The sequence below is a fragment of the Triticum aestivum genome, chromosome 4A (genome assembly GCF_018294505.1).
Source record: "Triticum aestivum cultivar Chinese Spring chromosome 4A, IWGSC CS RefSeq v2.1, whole genome shotgun sequence".
Taxonomy (NCBI): domain Eukaryota; kingdom Viridiplantae; phylum Streptophyta; class Magnoliopsida; order Poales; family Poaceae; genus Triticum; species Triticum aestivum.
The window spans coordinates 734,772,239-734,787,346 of NC_057803.1; the positions used below are offsets into that span (position 1 = coordinate 734,772,239).

General features: G+C 45.3%; 1 protein-coding gene across 3 annotated transcripts; it reads right to left on the bottom strand.

Annotated features, from left to right (window-relative positions):
• Positions 1 to 1,841: 1,841 nt before the first annotated feature.
• LOC123088447 (uncharacterized) lies at positions 1,842 to 6,578 on the bottom strand. 3 transcript variants are annotated; one of them, XM_044510655.1, is made up of 4 exons: positions 5,097 to 6,578; positions 4,954 to 5,013; positions 4,772 to 4,820; positions 1,842 to 2,433 (listed from the first exon to the last, which is right to left on the bottom strand). In XM_044510655.1, exons 1-4 carry the CDS (start codon positions 5,223 to 5,225, stop codon positions 2,399 to 2,401), a joined length of 273 nt encoding a protein of 90 aa, XP_044366590.1. In that variant the 5' UTR covers positions 5,226 to 6,578; the 3' UTR covers positions 1,842 to 2,398. The 3 variants fall into 3 exon arrangements, with proteins under 3 accessions (XP_044366590.1, XP_044366591.1, XP_044366589.1); XM_044510656.1 differs by lacking the exon at positions 1,842 to 2,433 and adding an exon at positions 4,068 to 4,520; XM_044510654.1 differs by lacking the exon at positions 1,842 to 2,433 and having other exon boundaries at positions 4,068 to 4,820; positions 5,097 to 6,577.
• Between the last annotated feature and the right edge of the window lie 8,530 nt (positions 6,579 to 15,108).

The following is a 15,108-nucleotide window of genomic DNA, read 5'->3' on the forward strand; positions in this document are numbered from 1 at the left end:
GCCTAAGTTTTTATTTTTTGGGATGGCTAAATCACTCAGTTTTTTTTTGGGATAGTCTGGTCGCTTAGTTTTTCTTTGGATGGTCTGATCAATCAAGTTTTTATCGCTTAGGTTTTTTTGTGGGATGTTGTGGCCGCTCTTTTTCCTCGATGGTGGGACGGTCCAACCTTTTGTGATGGGAAACCCAATGTGAAGGATTGTTTTTTTCTCACGGTATGGTCCCACATGGTTTATGAATATCTAACGGTTGCACTTTTTTTGATTGGAAACAGACACATTGAATTAAAGGTCGGATGTTTCTAATTAATGTGGGATGTTTCTAGTTAATGCGGGATGTGGGATTTTCTAAACTAATTATCTTTATTCTGGTGAACCCGTCAAGTACTCCCTAGGTCCGGAAATACTTGTCATGGAAATGGATAAAAATGAGTGTATCTAAAACTAAAATACATCTAGATACATTCATTCCTTGGACAATTATTTCCGGACGGAGGGAGTACTTTTTATATATAATAGATATATGAGACTGGGTTGAGCATGGAACTATGTGGGAGAGATCCCCTTAGGATTGTTATTTACATTTCCACATAACTAATTGGGGGTTTCCTTTCAATCTCATTGTCTAAAATAAATAGAGTTATCCCGAACTCTGGCGTGATGGGCGCCCAGCCGTTGTAGCCCAGGCCCTGCAGCAGCTCCAAGAAGGCGCGGTGGTGGAACGGGTCGGCAACGCACATCGTGCCATCGATGTTGAACAGCAGCGCCTCCAGGCAGATCCCATTCCCACCGCTGCTGCAGAACACACACATGATTCAGATTTCAAAGAGAAAAACAGAGGAAGAACTCAGAGATTACTGAGAACCAGAAAGAAAGAAAATCACGTCGTTGGATCCATGGGGGTGTTGTGTGCTTGAGGATGCCCTGCTGATCTGCAAACTGGGTGGATTTCTATCTGATGGCTATGATTATATTGGCATTGAGAGAAATTGATTGGTGTGATTCGGAACTCAGCGAAAGACTAAGCAGTCGGCACAGATGGATTTTCCAGTGGTGGAGACAAAGGGATTACGATTCCTTCCGTAGCCACTTATACTGTTCTGTTCAAGCAGATCTCACGCTTTCTCTTCTGGTAATGCCATAATGCCTATGACATGCCTTACGGACATGATGCGCGAACAGAAGACCAGCCGAGTATATTACGACTCTACCTCTGCCGACTGCAGACCAGAATATCCATGATAACTGACATGTGCTTGCCAAATGTCATATAACTCTGATGATTGTCAAGTTCATGTCTGTTTGTCAACCGATCTTGTATGGAAAGGGCCCAACTATATAGATGCATACTTTTAGGGACTGTCTATTCTACATCCGGATGAAATCTAATTCGCTTTCATCCATATTTTTCCAGCCAACTGAAGGATGAAAAGTGTCCCTATCCCGTGCCTCATGTCCCCTGTTCTTTCTGTCCCTCACTTCTAAAACAGGACCACACTGCAAACTTTAAACGGGTCGACACCCCAAGCTTTTCAAACCCGCACACAACAGGGGTTGCTAAGCTAACTACAAGAGGAAAAGGAAAATCTGATGACATCTAACCACACAGCTGAATAATTACAGTTGTTGCTGTGAATGAACTACATACAAAGGGCTAAAAATACACTAACAATACCACTGATAATGACAGAGTAGAAACCGCTAAAAAAGCACAGTAATTCCACTAAAAACACTGAAATTCCACTAATAATGAAACTTGCAAAAAAAGTGTATAATCCACTAAAATTACACTGTAAATCCACCAATGATTTACAGTGTAAATTCCACTTGAAATACACAAAAGGAATTACACTGTAAATACTGCTTAAATAACAGTAAAAATTCCACTGAGAAAGTACTAAAATTACACTAACAAAATACACTAATGAATTACAAAGGAAAGTCCACTTAAAAATGCACTGTAATCCAATGAGAATTACAGTGTAAAATAACCTAAAAGTACACCAAAATTGAACTAAGATTTACAGTGTAAATCATATCGAAGTTGCAACATCGACAAAGAACTACACTATAAACCAGCCGGAATTACACTGTAAACCCAGATATGAATTACAGTGTAAATCCAGATAGAAATTACAGTGCAAATCCACTTATAAAAAACACTGTAAACCACTAATAAATACACTGTAATTTCAACAGTTTTACAGTGTAAAATCCACTCAAAAAGTTAACTGCATTGACAAAATGCACTGGAGCAACCACATATACGTGGACGAACATGGAGAAGCACCACCAGAGAGGGTGATTCCTCCAAGATCTGCTACACAAACTTCAACAACATGGCTAGAGAAGCAGGAAAAACATAGGTAAACACCCCTTCTCGCCCCCTCCTATGCGTTCATCACTTCCTATCGTCTCCCTCCTGCCTGAAGAAATCTGGAAGAAAGAACAGATGGAAAAAGAACATAAGCACACTAAGAAAGAACCAGCACAAATCCTAGGAACAACTAGAACATGGTCGCATGTACTACTAGTCTATGATCACAAGAACACTATATACTGAAAACTAGATGCCCAGATCATTGGTTTCTAGATTTGCAGAATAGGAACACACTACAGGGGACAAAAACACACTCAAAGATCACTAGGCTAGCAATTCCATTTAGGGGACAAATACAAGGGACAAAAACACACTACTAGGCTAGCAATTCCATTTAGGTAAAACTAGTTGAAAATATACAAGGTTGAGGATTACTACAGTTGAGCGAATATGTGACTATTTCCACAAACTTTGGAAACTAAAAAACTAAAACACTATTAAGAAACTTTGATCTACTAGTTTAGACACTTCCTGTTGAATGACCGAATATAAGTAACTTTGGAAGTGTAAACTGCTATGAACTGATACCTGTTTACACTGAATATTGATTAGCATTAACATAAACACTGAAAATAGAAGTTATCAGAAAAAATGAGTAACACAATCAGGCTAAAAACACTAAAGATTACAGTGTAAAACCCACAAAGAATTATAGTGTAACTCTACTAAGAATTACACTGTAATCCAATAAAGATTACAGTGTAAATACACCAAAATTGTCAATCTCTTTGCTACAAGAATAGCTTAACCAAAAGGAAGACAAAGTACAAACCATGTTACAGCAGTACGGATTGAACCAAGTTCACCTAAAAAAGGGTCCGTGAAAATTACATCAAAGCCAAGCTCCCCTAGCCTCCTTTACAACCCACACAGGCAAAACAGCGAGAAAGGAGAAAAAGAACCCAACATTACAAGGCAAAAATTTCCCATCTCTAATCTAAAACTAACCACACACAATTAAAAAGGAAATGACAAAAACCACTAAAATTACACTATAAAATCAACTAAAATTACATTAAGATTTACACTATAAATACCGCTGTAAATCCAGTTTGAATCCACTGTAAAATCTACTACACTAAGAAAAACACTGAAAATCCGGTAGGAATTACAGTGTAGATCCAATAGGAATTACACTGTAATTCTACCTAGATTTACACTGAAATCGACCTAGAATTACAGTGTAAAATATAGTAGGAATTACAGTGTAAATGTACCTAGAATTACACTGTAAAATCGACCTACAATTATAGTGTAAAGATAGTAGGAATTACAGTGTAAATGTACCTAGAATTACACTGTAAAATCGACCTACAATTATAGTATAAATATAGTAGGAATTACACTGTAATTTTACCTAGAATTACACCGTGAAATCGACCTAGAATTACACTGTAAAATCGACCTATAATTATAGTGTAAATATAGTAGGAATTACAGTGTAAATGTACCTACAATTACACTGTAATTCTACCTAAATTTACACTGTAAAAATCAAGACTCACAGCGAATGCGTAGTGACAACCGCCAAATGTCATTGATCTCATAGAAGCAACCTTCATAGAATCCTTAAACTTCTTAATATTGTCAAGGAGACTCTCATATACCAATCTAGATAAATCATAGTTCATCACAGAACTACAATCTCTGAAAATGTGGAGATATTTGGGACTAGGAGAAAGGTTTGGACACAAGAAAGTGGACAAGGCAATACACATGAAGCAGATGAAAGTGTCTTCATCAGGCAATTCTTCAGATTTGAGTGTATTGCAGAAGAAAGAAACCGGTGGGATGCTGGTCACATTGAAATGGGACAAGATAAACTCACGCCCAGCCTCAGCATCGGACATAATGGGCTCACCATCAACAGGAAGATCTAAGATGTCATGTTTGACATATTTGGGAATCGGAATAAACTTCTTCCTAATCTGAATCTCTGAAGCAAGATCAAATTTGGACACTACCATTTGACAAACCTAAGAGGCACCTCTGTCCTCACAAATTTGAGAAGGCAATCTATCTTGTAGCTCTGAAGAACACGGACTTGCCTAAGAGACAAGCCACCAATAACGGTGGAGAACAACTTGCCAGAGTATCTAGTGAATGTAGTGGCTACAGGAAAATCAGAAGACCTCTTGCGCTTCTACAACACAACAAGAAACACAAACAAAAGAAAAAATCAAGATAATTTACATTAAAAAGAAACAAAAGAAAGACATCTAGCAACAACAACTAGAACTATATGGAACTAGGTTCTTGTGCATCAATAGCCATTCCACAAAAGAATAGATATGATGAAGATTACAAAATGACTTATCTAAAACTTATATCCATATCTATCATAGAGAAGTTGCATGCAAAAAAAGGAAATATAAACAACAAAAAATAAAATACCACATTGCGAGCTCCAGCATTTGTAATCTTCCGTTAAGCAATTCACTTTCTGCAAAAACATAAAAAGAGGAATTATCCATTAACTACAAACATGCATTAACTGATACAAAAATGAAACTGGTACAAAAAAGCATTAACAGAAGAAACTGGTACAAAAGCGTTAACTACAGCACCACACTTACATGAGACACGTAGAACTCATACAAAGCTTTCTCCAAATCAGGATCATCCATTTGACCTTCCTGCAGTTAACAAATGAAACAAATGAATGAACTAAAAACCCGGAACAAATAAGCTACCAAGCAAGAAATAAAAGAAATATAACCTCCGAAGCTTGAAAAGGATCATCCTCGGCAAAATCATTGGGGACAAAAGGATCCCCATCTGAATCATCACAATCATCAACACAAGCAGCAGAAGTGCCCTTACCAAAAGCCTTCATGAGTTTCCCCATACTTTAATCTATAACCTAAATATGTACAAACGCAAAGAAAAGGACAAAAAGTCTGAGATGAAACGGCAGAAGGGATAAAACATAACAAAAATATAAATAAGAAATTCATTGATAGCATTTACAGTCTACATTTCTTTTATTTCACTACATAACCCACTGAGAATTACAGTGTAGAAATCCCCTGCGAATTACAGTGGAAACCAACTGAGAATTACATTGTAAATACACTGTAATCACCGACTAAGAAAAATACACTGGAATTCCGATGAAGATTGCAGTGTAAATCTGAATATAATTACAGTCTAAATCCTCTAAGAAAATACACTGGAATCAGATGCATCACAAGAACTTACAAACTAGCGATGCATCACAAGAACAGTCACAATTCCTCTGCTACCAATAACAGTGTAATTACACTGAATTTACACTGTAAAATCAGCTATCAATTACACTGTAAATCCACAACGCAATTCCACTATAAAAATTCAAGTGAATTACACAGTAATTCCACTAGAGGATACAGTGCAAATCCATGGCAATTACACTATAAATCAGCTATCAAATTACACTGTACATCACTGACAAATACACTGTAATTCCACTAACAAATACAGTGCAACCCCACTAACAAAAATACACTGCAATTAGGACATATACATTGTTATTCCACTAGCAAATACAGTGCAGATCCACTGACAAAATACACTGAAATTACACTACAAAATAACCAGGGATTACACTACAAATTGCTTTGGATTTACACTACAAATATTCTACCTATCCACTAGAAAATTACAATGAAAATCCAGTATAAAATACACTGAAAATCACTCTAAAAAACAATGGGGATTACACTGTAAATTCAAAAAAGGAATTACAGAGTAAACCACATACCCACTAAACGATACCAGTGAAGAGAAATGGTCTATGGATTAAAGGCCCGGGAACAGAATACATCCGTTCGAATTGACTGAATACATCAGACTACTACAACTAAGCAAGCCAGCCTCACATGAACAACTCGAATGCCAACAACCAATCAATTACAGATCAGCAGATCAAACTGACACACATCCCAGCAACCGCGCTTAGCAGATCAATCAAACGCATCCCAGAAACGGCACAACCTAAACAAATCTACACGGAAAAAAGTTGCGGGGGATGGATACAATCATCATATCTGACAGACAAAACCAACTCCCAACCTAGCAGATCACTGGAACAACAAAAAGGGAGGGGAGGGGGGCGAATCCGACGAACAAAATCGCCAGCGGCGGAAATGGGGACGGGTCGGTGCGGCGCCGAGAGATGCCGCAGATCTCGACGGCGGGAACAGAAGGGAGGCGGAGGAAGCGGGACAACACGACGGAGAGCGCGGACGAGCCACCACCAAAACACTAGATCGAGCGGCGAGGCGGAGCTCCAAATCGCCAGGGCAATCTCTCTCTCGCTCGACTCTATTCGGGGTTGCGTGTTTTAAGTCACAAAGGGGCTGGGAGGAGGAGGGTGACATGGGTTGCGATGAAAAAAATAACGGGTCAACCACACGGGCCCGATAAGAGAAACGAGACAAAATAACGGATCACACACGAATCTCAGCACACAGGTCGCACGGCACAGAAAACGGATGAAAGCGAATTGTTTTCATCCGGATGTAAATTAGAAGATCCGTACTTTTATCTCATAGTTTTCCCTGTCTGACCGGGGTGAGGTTCTGGCGACACGGGCGGCACGGGCGATGCCCGCGGCGATCGCCGCAATCCGGACGCCGGTGCCTGTCGCTCCTGGCGCTAGGCTGGTCAGGGGGAGATTCTGGGCTCTCGCCGACTCTGAAGAAGAGGACGATGACGACGGGGACGGCTCCGGCATCCCGTCCGACGGGTATTCACCGACGACTTCGGACGTGATTTGTGAAGCTTTCAACCCTGGGTATTCGGAGGAGGAAGTGGCTACGATCATCAAGGGAGTCGTGCCGATTGACGATCCGGCGCGACAAGGTCTTCATCCAGAGGACAACGTGGAGGTGGTTCGCCGGATTGTTCATCGAAAGACGGCGGCTTCCGCGATCCGGCCTTGGAAAGGGCCCATACCTAAGGTAAGTCTTCCGAACTTGACTGTTTTCGATCTGATTCGGCCGGATTCTTGGACTACGGTTACTAGAAGAAAATTTCCTCACCGGACTCGGGCTCGATTAGCGCCGGAGGTGACCGTGGCGGCACAGCCGGCGGTCACGGCGTCCCAGATCGGAGCGATGCGCCAGGAGCGTTTGAATTCGCTCCTGGGCTGCGAGGGGAGGATTTTGGTTGCTGGGCCGCGGGGTATGTCTGGGCTGGGATCTGCTGGGTATGAGGCCCAGTCAGATCAGGCTTTGGAGCACGTACAGGGGATCGAGGCATGCAGCCCGACTCGTACGTCGCTCGAGCAACTACCGCAGCGCCGTAGGGTTTCTGCCTCCAAGCCGTTGCGGCGATTCTGGTTGGCGGGGGATGGCCGAGCTCGCCGCATTCCGCCGCTCAGGACCATGGCTGGGCGCGGCGGGCCGCCGGTGCTCCCTAAGGCCTCTTCTGGTGGGGGGTTGGCCGTGGCGGTGGTGCGCCGCCGCCTGCTGCTGGCAGTAGCCGGGCCGCTCCACCCCGGCCTGTGCATGGCGCTGGTCGTGGGGGGGTGCCGCCCGTGCCTTCGGGTCGGGGCACCGGAGCTCCTGCTGGAGCAAGTACACCCACGGTGGGTCGCGGCCGCCGGTGTTTAGCCCGGCCACGATGGCCGCCGCGGGACGTGGTGTGCCTTCGCCAAGGCCTCCGATTCCATCGGCGGTGGGGCGTGGAGCTGCTCCGCCAAAGCCACCGTTGCATAATGGCCCTAGACCGGTTGGCCATGTCGACGGGATTCGGCCGGTTGCCTAGGCAACCCATGCCGGCGTGCAGTCTCGAGCAGCACCGCCGCCTCACTATGTGGCGAGGCCGACGCAAAAACGCTCGGGTCCTAGCACAGACGAGACAGGACAACGTGGCTGCTGAGTCGTCGGATCCGCCCCGAGGACAGTGGGGGGACGATGGCTATGATGCGTATGGGGATGGTCAACACCGTGGATCGTCATCTACGGGAGGTGGCCGTGGGTACGCTTGGCAGAGTGATGGTTCTGCTGAGAGGCCCTTCCTTGGCCCTCCGGGCGAGTTTGTCGAGGGCGCTTCTGGACCGGACTCACGGCAGAGAGGTGGCTACCGTGGTCAATGTCGTGGTCGAGGTGGTGGTCGTGGCTTCCGCAGGCAGCATCCGCCGCAGGCCGTTGTGGACCATCAGGCGTCCGGGGTGGAGGCTAACCCCACTCAGGCGACCGCTCTGACTAGCGAGGCTATGGAGGTAGTCACGGCTCTGGCTAACACGGATGTTGCTATGACTGGTGCTTCAGCTGACGCAGGTATCATGTCTGAGTCTGAGAGGGCGTCCAAGTGGGCGCGTAGGAAGGAAAAAATGCTTTGTTATCGATGCGGTGAGAAGGGACACTTCATTGCTGAGTGTATGGCTGAGTTGTGTGATACGTGTGGTAAGCCAGCACATGCCTCGGGGGATTGCCCGCTTCTGCGTGAGCAGGCTCCGGCTCTTACAATGTATGGAGTATATTATGCCGAGCTGATGTTCTTTGAGTCCCCAGCTGCGAGAGAGATTCCAGTTGAGACGCAGAGCCTGACTACTGGAATTGTGAAGGTTACCCAGGGAGATGTCTCTGAAGCTCAGATTGTGCAGCGGCTTCAGGAACTGGCTCCTGGAGATTTTCAGTGGGAGCTTGTCCACATTGAGGAGCGCGTGTACAGGGTTGACTTCCCGTCGGTAGAGGACTTGCGGCGGTTGCTGAGCTTTGGGATGTGTAAGATGCCAGTCACTAATTGCATTCTAGAGTTTCAAGAGTGGAACAAAGTGGAGCCTAAGGGGAAGCCCCTTACTCAGGTGTGGCTACGTTTTTCTGGGGCACCATCTGAGGCTCTGACAGATGTTCGTGTTGTGGCTAGTCTGGGTATCATGGTTGGCAAAACTGAGAAAGTGGATATGACATTCACTCGCGCCCATGGGGTGGCCAGATTGCGAGTGAGTGTTCTGGACATCGAGTTCGTCCCAGATGTGGTTAACTGGACTTATAGGGGAGAGGTATTTCCTCTTGAGATTGAGTTTGAGGATTTTGAGTTGTTTGCTGAGGCGGTTATTGGTGCTGATGTGGATATGCACGAGGGGGACGACAATGCTGGTGCTAGGGAGGATCCGACTGATGAGGCTGGACGAGAGAGGTCCAACAGATCGGGACCAGTTGCTCAGTTGCCCGAGACTGGATCCGGGGTAGAGCCGGCCCCATCTCCGTCGGTACCTAAGAGCACGTTGCGGTTTGGATCTTTTGAGCCAGCGTCTGCTCCTCCTAGGCTTTGGAGCGACCGGGTGGAGTCTGATGATGCTTTTGAGTGCTCGCTCCCGGTGCTGGATTTTGTGTCTACTGTTCGTCCCGTGGTGGGTGACTGTGCGAAGGGCCACTCGGAGATGACCTTGGGGGGGAGGAACGTGGAGCCTCAGGTGGTTCCGTTCCTCCCAGGGCCCCCCTGCGGTCTCGTGCAGACAGTTGGCGGCTGAGTCGGTGGCTCTGCCTAGGGGGGGAGTTCGGGGCAGGTGGCCACGATTTCCTCTCCCTCTACTCTGACGCCGACGATGCCAGCCTCGCCGTCGCTGGCCGGCCGTGAGGGAGACCGTCTGGGGCAGGTGGCCTCGGACCCTTCCCTTTCGGCACCAGCCTCTGCGGCTTTTTCTCCTGTGGTGCTGGGCGGGAGTCAGGGGCAGGTGGCCCCGGTCCTTCCCTCGATTTCGGCTGTTGGGACGGCGACGCCCTCAGGCTTGAGGCTTGGGGCAGGGGGGGTGCTCGGGCAGGCGGCAACGACACCTACATTCCCCGGCCTCCCGTCCGTTCGCCGTGGGAGCCCTCCGCCACTGCCTCCTCCGAGTGGCGCTACTCGGGAGGAGGTTATTGCCTTCGGTGGGATCCCCGACCCGGTCTCTGAGGGGAGACGGATGAGCTCTCGTCTCCAGGACCACCCGGATGTTGATGACATGCAGCAGAGGTGCGCTATGAGGGCGGCCAAGCTTCGTGACATTGAGGTCACAACCGGTATGTCAGTCAACTTGTCCAATTCTTTTTTGCATTTTTCTAAGGATGAGATTATAAATAATGCAAATCAAGTAGGGGTTTCGCTAGGGAATACCAATACTAAAATTTCCAACTCGGTTAATGATCTCCTTGATCTGGAAGCGGAACGCGCTTTAGAAACCATTCGAAACCTAGCGGCAATGAGACCTATGAATGATGCTGAGATTGATGCGTTGGGGGTGAGAGTTCTTGACAATTTTTGTGCGAACCTTGCACCATCCACTACTGAATCCGAGGAGGAGGAAGTTAGTGTAGAGGATGTAGTGAATCAACCACCAGAGCCAGGTTATGAGGACCGGATGGTGGACAATAGTAAACCCAAACGTAAGTGGAAGCGCAAGGTGTATCCCGCGTCCGCGGTACGTAGGAGTGCTAGGATTCGTACGGCAAAAAAATTTCATGATGACTTATGAAAGGAATCTTTTGGAATAGCAGAGGACTGAAGGACTTGGCTAAATGAAGGTTTCTCGTTGAGGCGTCTCTGGAGCATCGATTAGATTTCATTGCTCTCTCTGAAACTGGTAGGGATAATTTTGCGCCACAGTTTCTTAACACGCTGTCGGGGGGTGTCAATTTTGATTGGCATTGCCTTCCCCCGAGAGGAAGATCCGCTGGGATCCTGCTTGGAGTGAGATGCGATTCACTGGAAGTCCGTAGTGTAGTGATGGGTTACTTCGCGGTCAAATTTCGGGTTAGGTCTAAAGCTGATGGGTTTAATTGGGCTCTGGTGGCGGTTTATGGTGCCGCACAACCCAAGCTTAAACCGGAGTTTTTGGCGGACCTCGTTCGAATTTGCGGGTCCGAGCAGCTCCCAATTCTGGTTGGGGGTGATTTCAACATCATTAGGCGCAGAGAGGAAAAGAACAACGATAATTTTGATGGAAGATGGTCTTTTATGTTTAACACCATCATTGAGAGCTTGGATCTGAGAGAGATAGAGCTTTCTGGTCGAAAATTTACCTGGGCCAACTCTTTGCCCAATCTGACGTATGAGAAGTTGGATCGGGTACTAGCAAGCGTCGAGTGGGAACAGAAGTTCCCTCTTGTGACGGTTCAGGCTCTCTCGCGCGGTGTTTCGGATCACACACCTTTATTTGTGGACTCAGGCGAGCCACATCACGTGGGAAACAAAAATACTTTCTCCTTTGAACTGGCTTGGTTTGAACGAGAAGGTTTCCTAGATCTAATAGCCAGGGAATGGGCTACAGATAGAGGAGGCAAGACGTATGTCGAGCGATGGCAGAATAAGATTAGGCATTTGAGGAGCTTCCTAAGGGGTTGGGCTAAACACCTTAGTGGGACTTATAAGATTGAGAAGGACAGGCTTCTTTCTCTCATACAGTCCCTCGATATTAAAGCAGAATCCTCGATCTTGCAACCTGCTGAACTCCAGTTTAAGCTGGATGCGGAGATGAGGTTGAAGGAACTTCTCCGCGAAGAAGAGTTGAAGTGGGCACTGCGAGCTAAAGTTCGTAAAGTGATCCAGGGGGATGCGAACACTCAATTCTTTCATCTGATTGCTAATGGCAAACACAGAAAGAAGAGAATTTTCCAGCTTGAGCAGGAGGAAGGAACAATTGTTGGTCAGGACAATCTGAAACTTTACATCACCGAGTATTATAAGCAGTTATTTGGACCTCCGGAGGATAGTTGTGTGTCCCTCGATGAGTCCAGGACTGAGGATGTGCCTCAACTAACTGCTAGTGATAATGATATTCTGGTTGCCCCTTTCTCGGAGAAGGAGGTTTTTGATGCCATAATGCAGATGAAAAACAATAAGGCTCCTGGGCCGGATGGATTTCCGGCGGAGTTTTACAAAAGATGCTGGCATATTATTAAGGGGGATTTACTTCCTATGTTCCATGATCTTTTCTCTGGACGGCTTCAGTTATTTCACTTAAATTTTGGAACAATAACACTGCTTCCTAAGAAGACTGATGCTCTGAGGATCGAGCAGTTCAGGCCGATATGCCTTATGAATGTTAGTTTCAAAATCTTTACCAAGGTTGGGACGAATCGGCTCACACAGATTGCGCATTCTATGGTGCAACATTCCCAAACTGCTTTCATGCCGGATAGAAACATCCTGGAAAGGGTGGTGGTCCTGCATGAAACGCTCCATGAAATCCACTCGAAAAAATTGGATGGAGTTATTTTTAAGGTGGATTTCGAGAAAGCGTACGATAAAGTAAAGTGGCCATTCCTACAACAGGCATTGCGTATGAAAGGTTTCGATGAGGTCTGGCGACGCCAGGTTGAAGCCTATACGCAAAAGGGGAGTGTTGGAATTAAAGTTAATGACGACATCGGTCATTACTTCCAGACACACAAGGGCCTAAGACAAGGGGATCCGATGTCCCCCATTTTGTTCAACATTGTTGTGGATATGTTGGCAATTTTGATAGGAAGGGCTAAGGAGGCTGGTCAAGTGGGAGGCCTGGTACCTCATCTCGTTGATGGAGGGATATCCATCCTCCAGTACGCCGATGATACTATCATCTTTATGGAGCATGACTTGGTAAAAGCGAGAAATATGAAGCTGGTGTTATGCTTATTTGAACAATTGACTGGGCTAAAGATTAACTTCCATAAAAGCGAATTGTTCTGTTTTGGTAGAGCCAATGATGAACAAGAGGCCTACAAGCAATTGTTTGGGTGTGATTTGGGGGCTTTGCCTTTCACATACTTAGGAATTCCAATCCACCATCGTAAGCTGACGAACAGAGAATGGAACTGTATTGAGGATCGATTCGAAAAGAAACTGAGTTGCTGGAAGGGTAAGCTCATGTCATACGGAGGCCGATTAATTCTTATTAATTCGGTTCTCACGAGTATGCCTATGTTTCTTTTGTCGTTTTTCGAAGGCCCAGTTGTTGTTAGGAAAAGACTGGACTTCCATCGATCCCGTTTCTTTTGGCAGGGTGATGAGTTAAAAAGAAAATACCGTTTAGCCAAATGGGATATCATCTATAGACCGAAAGACCAAGGGGGTCTTGGGATTGAAAATCTTGAAGTCAAGAACAGATGTCTTCTCAGCAAGTGGTTGTGGAAGTTATCTAGCGGAACTGATGCCACTTGGGCACAAATCCTTCGTAATAAGTATCTTCAAACCAAAACTTTGTCTCAGGTCACTGTTAGACCGAATGATTCACCCTTTTGAAAAGGGCTTATGAAAGCAAAGCTTTCATTGTTTCAGAGGACAAAGTTTATTGTTGGTGATGGAGCCAGTACGAGATTCTGGGAGGATACTTGGCTCGGAGGGGCACCCCTTGCCATCCAATACCCGTCCTTGTATCGTATTGTTCAACGACGTGAGGCTTTTGTTGCAATGGTGTTTCAATCAATCCCCCTTAATATTCAATTCAGAAGGCCGTTAGTGGGCAATCGTTGGGAAGATTGGCTACATCTAGTTACGAGACTGATGGATGTTCAACTTTCCCAACAACCCGATAGATTACGCTGGAATCTCACTAGGCCGAGTGAATTTACAGTTAAGTCAATGTATGTTGATGTCATCAATTCGAGCTCGATTCCTAGTTCTAAAAATGTGTGGGATGTCAAAGTTCCTTTAAAAATTAAAGTGTTTATGTGGTTTCTACACAAACAAGTTATTTTAACCAAGGACAACTTGATAAAGCGTAATTGGACAGGACCTACTAGGTGTAGTTTCTGTGATCGGGATGAAACAATTAAACATCTTTTTCTTGATTGCCCACTAGCTAGAGTTTTATGGAGGACAGTCCATATTGCATTTAATATTTCTCCACCGAGTTCAGTCAACACGTTATTTGGAACGTGGCTTAACAGGGTAGAGCCCGGGTTAGCGCGACATATTCGTGTTGGAATCTGCGCCTTGGTGTGGGCGCTCTGGAATTGCAGGAATGACTTGGTTTTTAACAGGACAACAAATATTCTTTTTTTGCAGGTTATCTTCAGAGCTACGGCGCTGATCCGTTCTTGGTCGCTACTCACTCCGACGGAAGCCAGGGAGCGTTTGGTTACTGGATCTATCCGCTGGGAGACGGTAGCTCGGGATATTTTCAACCGGTTTGGATGGCGGTCATGTAATAGGATAGGCAATTAGTTTTCCTGTCTATTTTTTCTATTTTGAGCCAGCCGGTTGTGGCTTCCTCCTTTTGGCTAGTTAGTGTTTCTAGCCTTTTAGGTTCTGTGCGAGCCTTTATGCCTTTTTTATATACTTCTGGAGACTTTGAGACTTTGTTGGACCTTTTTGTTTGGTTAATAAGATGGCCGTATGCATCATGCTGATGCAGAGGCCGGGGAGCCCTCCTTTTCGAAAAAAAAACATGTATGGAAAACATTTCAAAGCCTTTTCTCCAATTAAAATCTATCACTCAACCTTCACCTGCAAGTGCATCAGTACAGCAGCTCATGCATGCATATATATTCTCAAAAAGTAAATGACAACGAATACGAAGGCTTCCCCACATTTCAGAAAAAAAAGGAGAAATCAAAGAGAGCAGATATAGTCTAGATTCATCTCAGATGGCTATGTATCAAGGAGGTACATGGAAGGTAACACATGAATCCAAGATGAGCATACTAAGATTTCCAATACTAATATTTTTTCTGAAACAAGTAAATTTCCAATACTTATATAGTTGCAACTCAAAAAGATTTCTAGAAACTGATAAGTGAAGGTAAGCCAACTAATCCAAGTTTTACCTTGGAATGAGCACA

Excerpts from the sequence above, each read along its gene's own strand:
- LOC123088447 (XM_044510654.1), bottom strand. The coding sequence starts at position 5,225 with ATGGGGAAACTCATGAAGGCTTTTGGTAAGGGCACTTCTGCTGCTTGT. Across the intron at positions 5,014-5,096 it reads ATCCTTTTCAAGCTTCGGAG|GAAGGTCAAATGGATGATCC; the intron begins GTTATATTTCTT and ends TGTTAACTGCAG. Across the intron at positions 4,821-4,953 it reads ATGAGTTCTACGTGTCTCAT|AAAGTGAATTGCTTAACGGA; the intron begins GTAAGTGTGGTG and ends ATGTTTTTGCAG.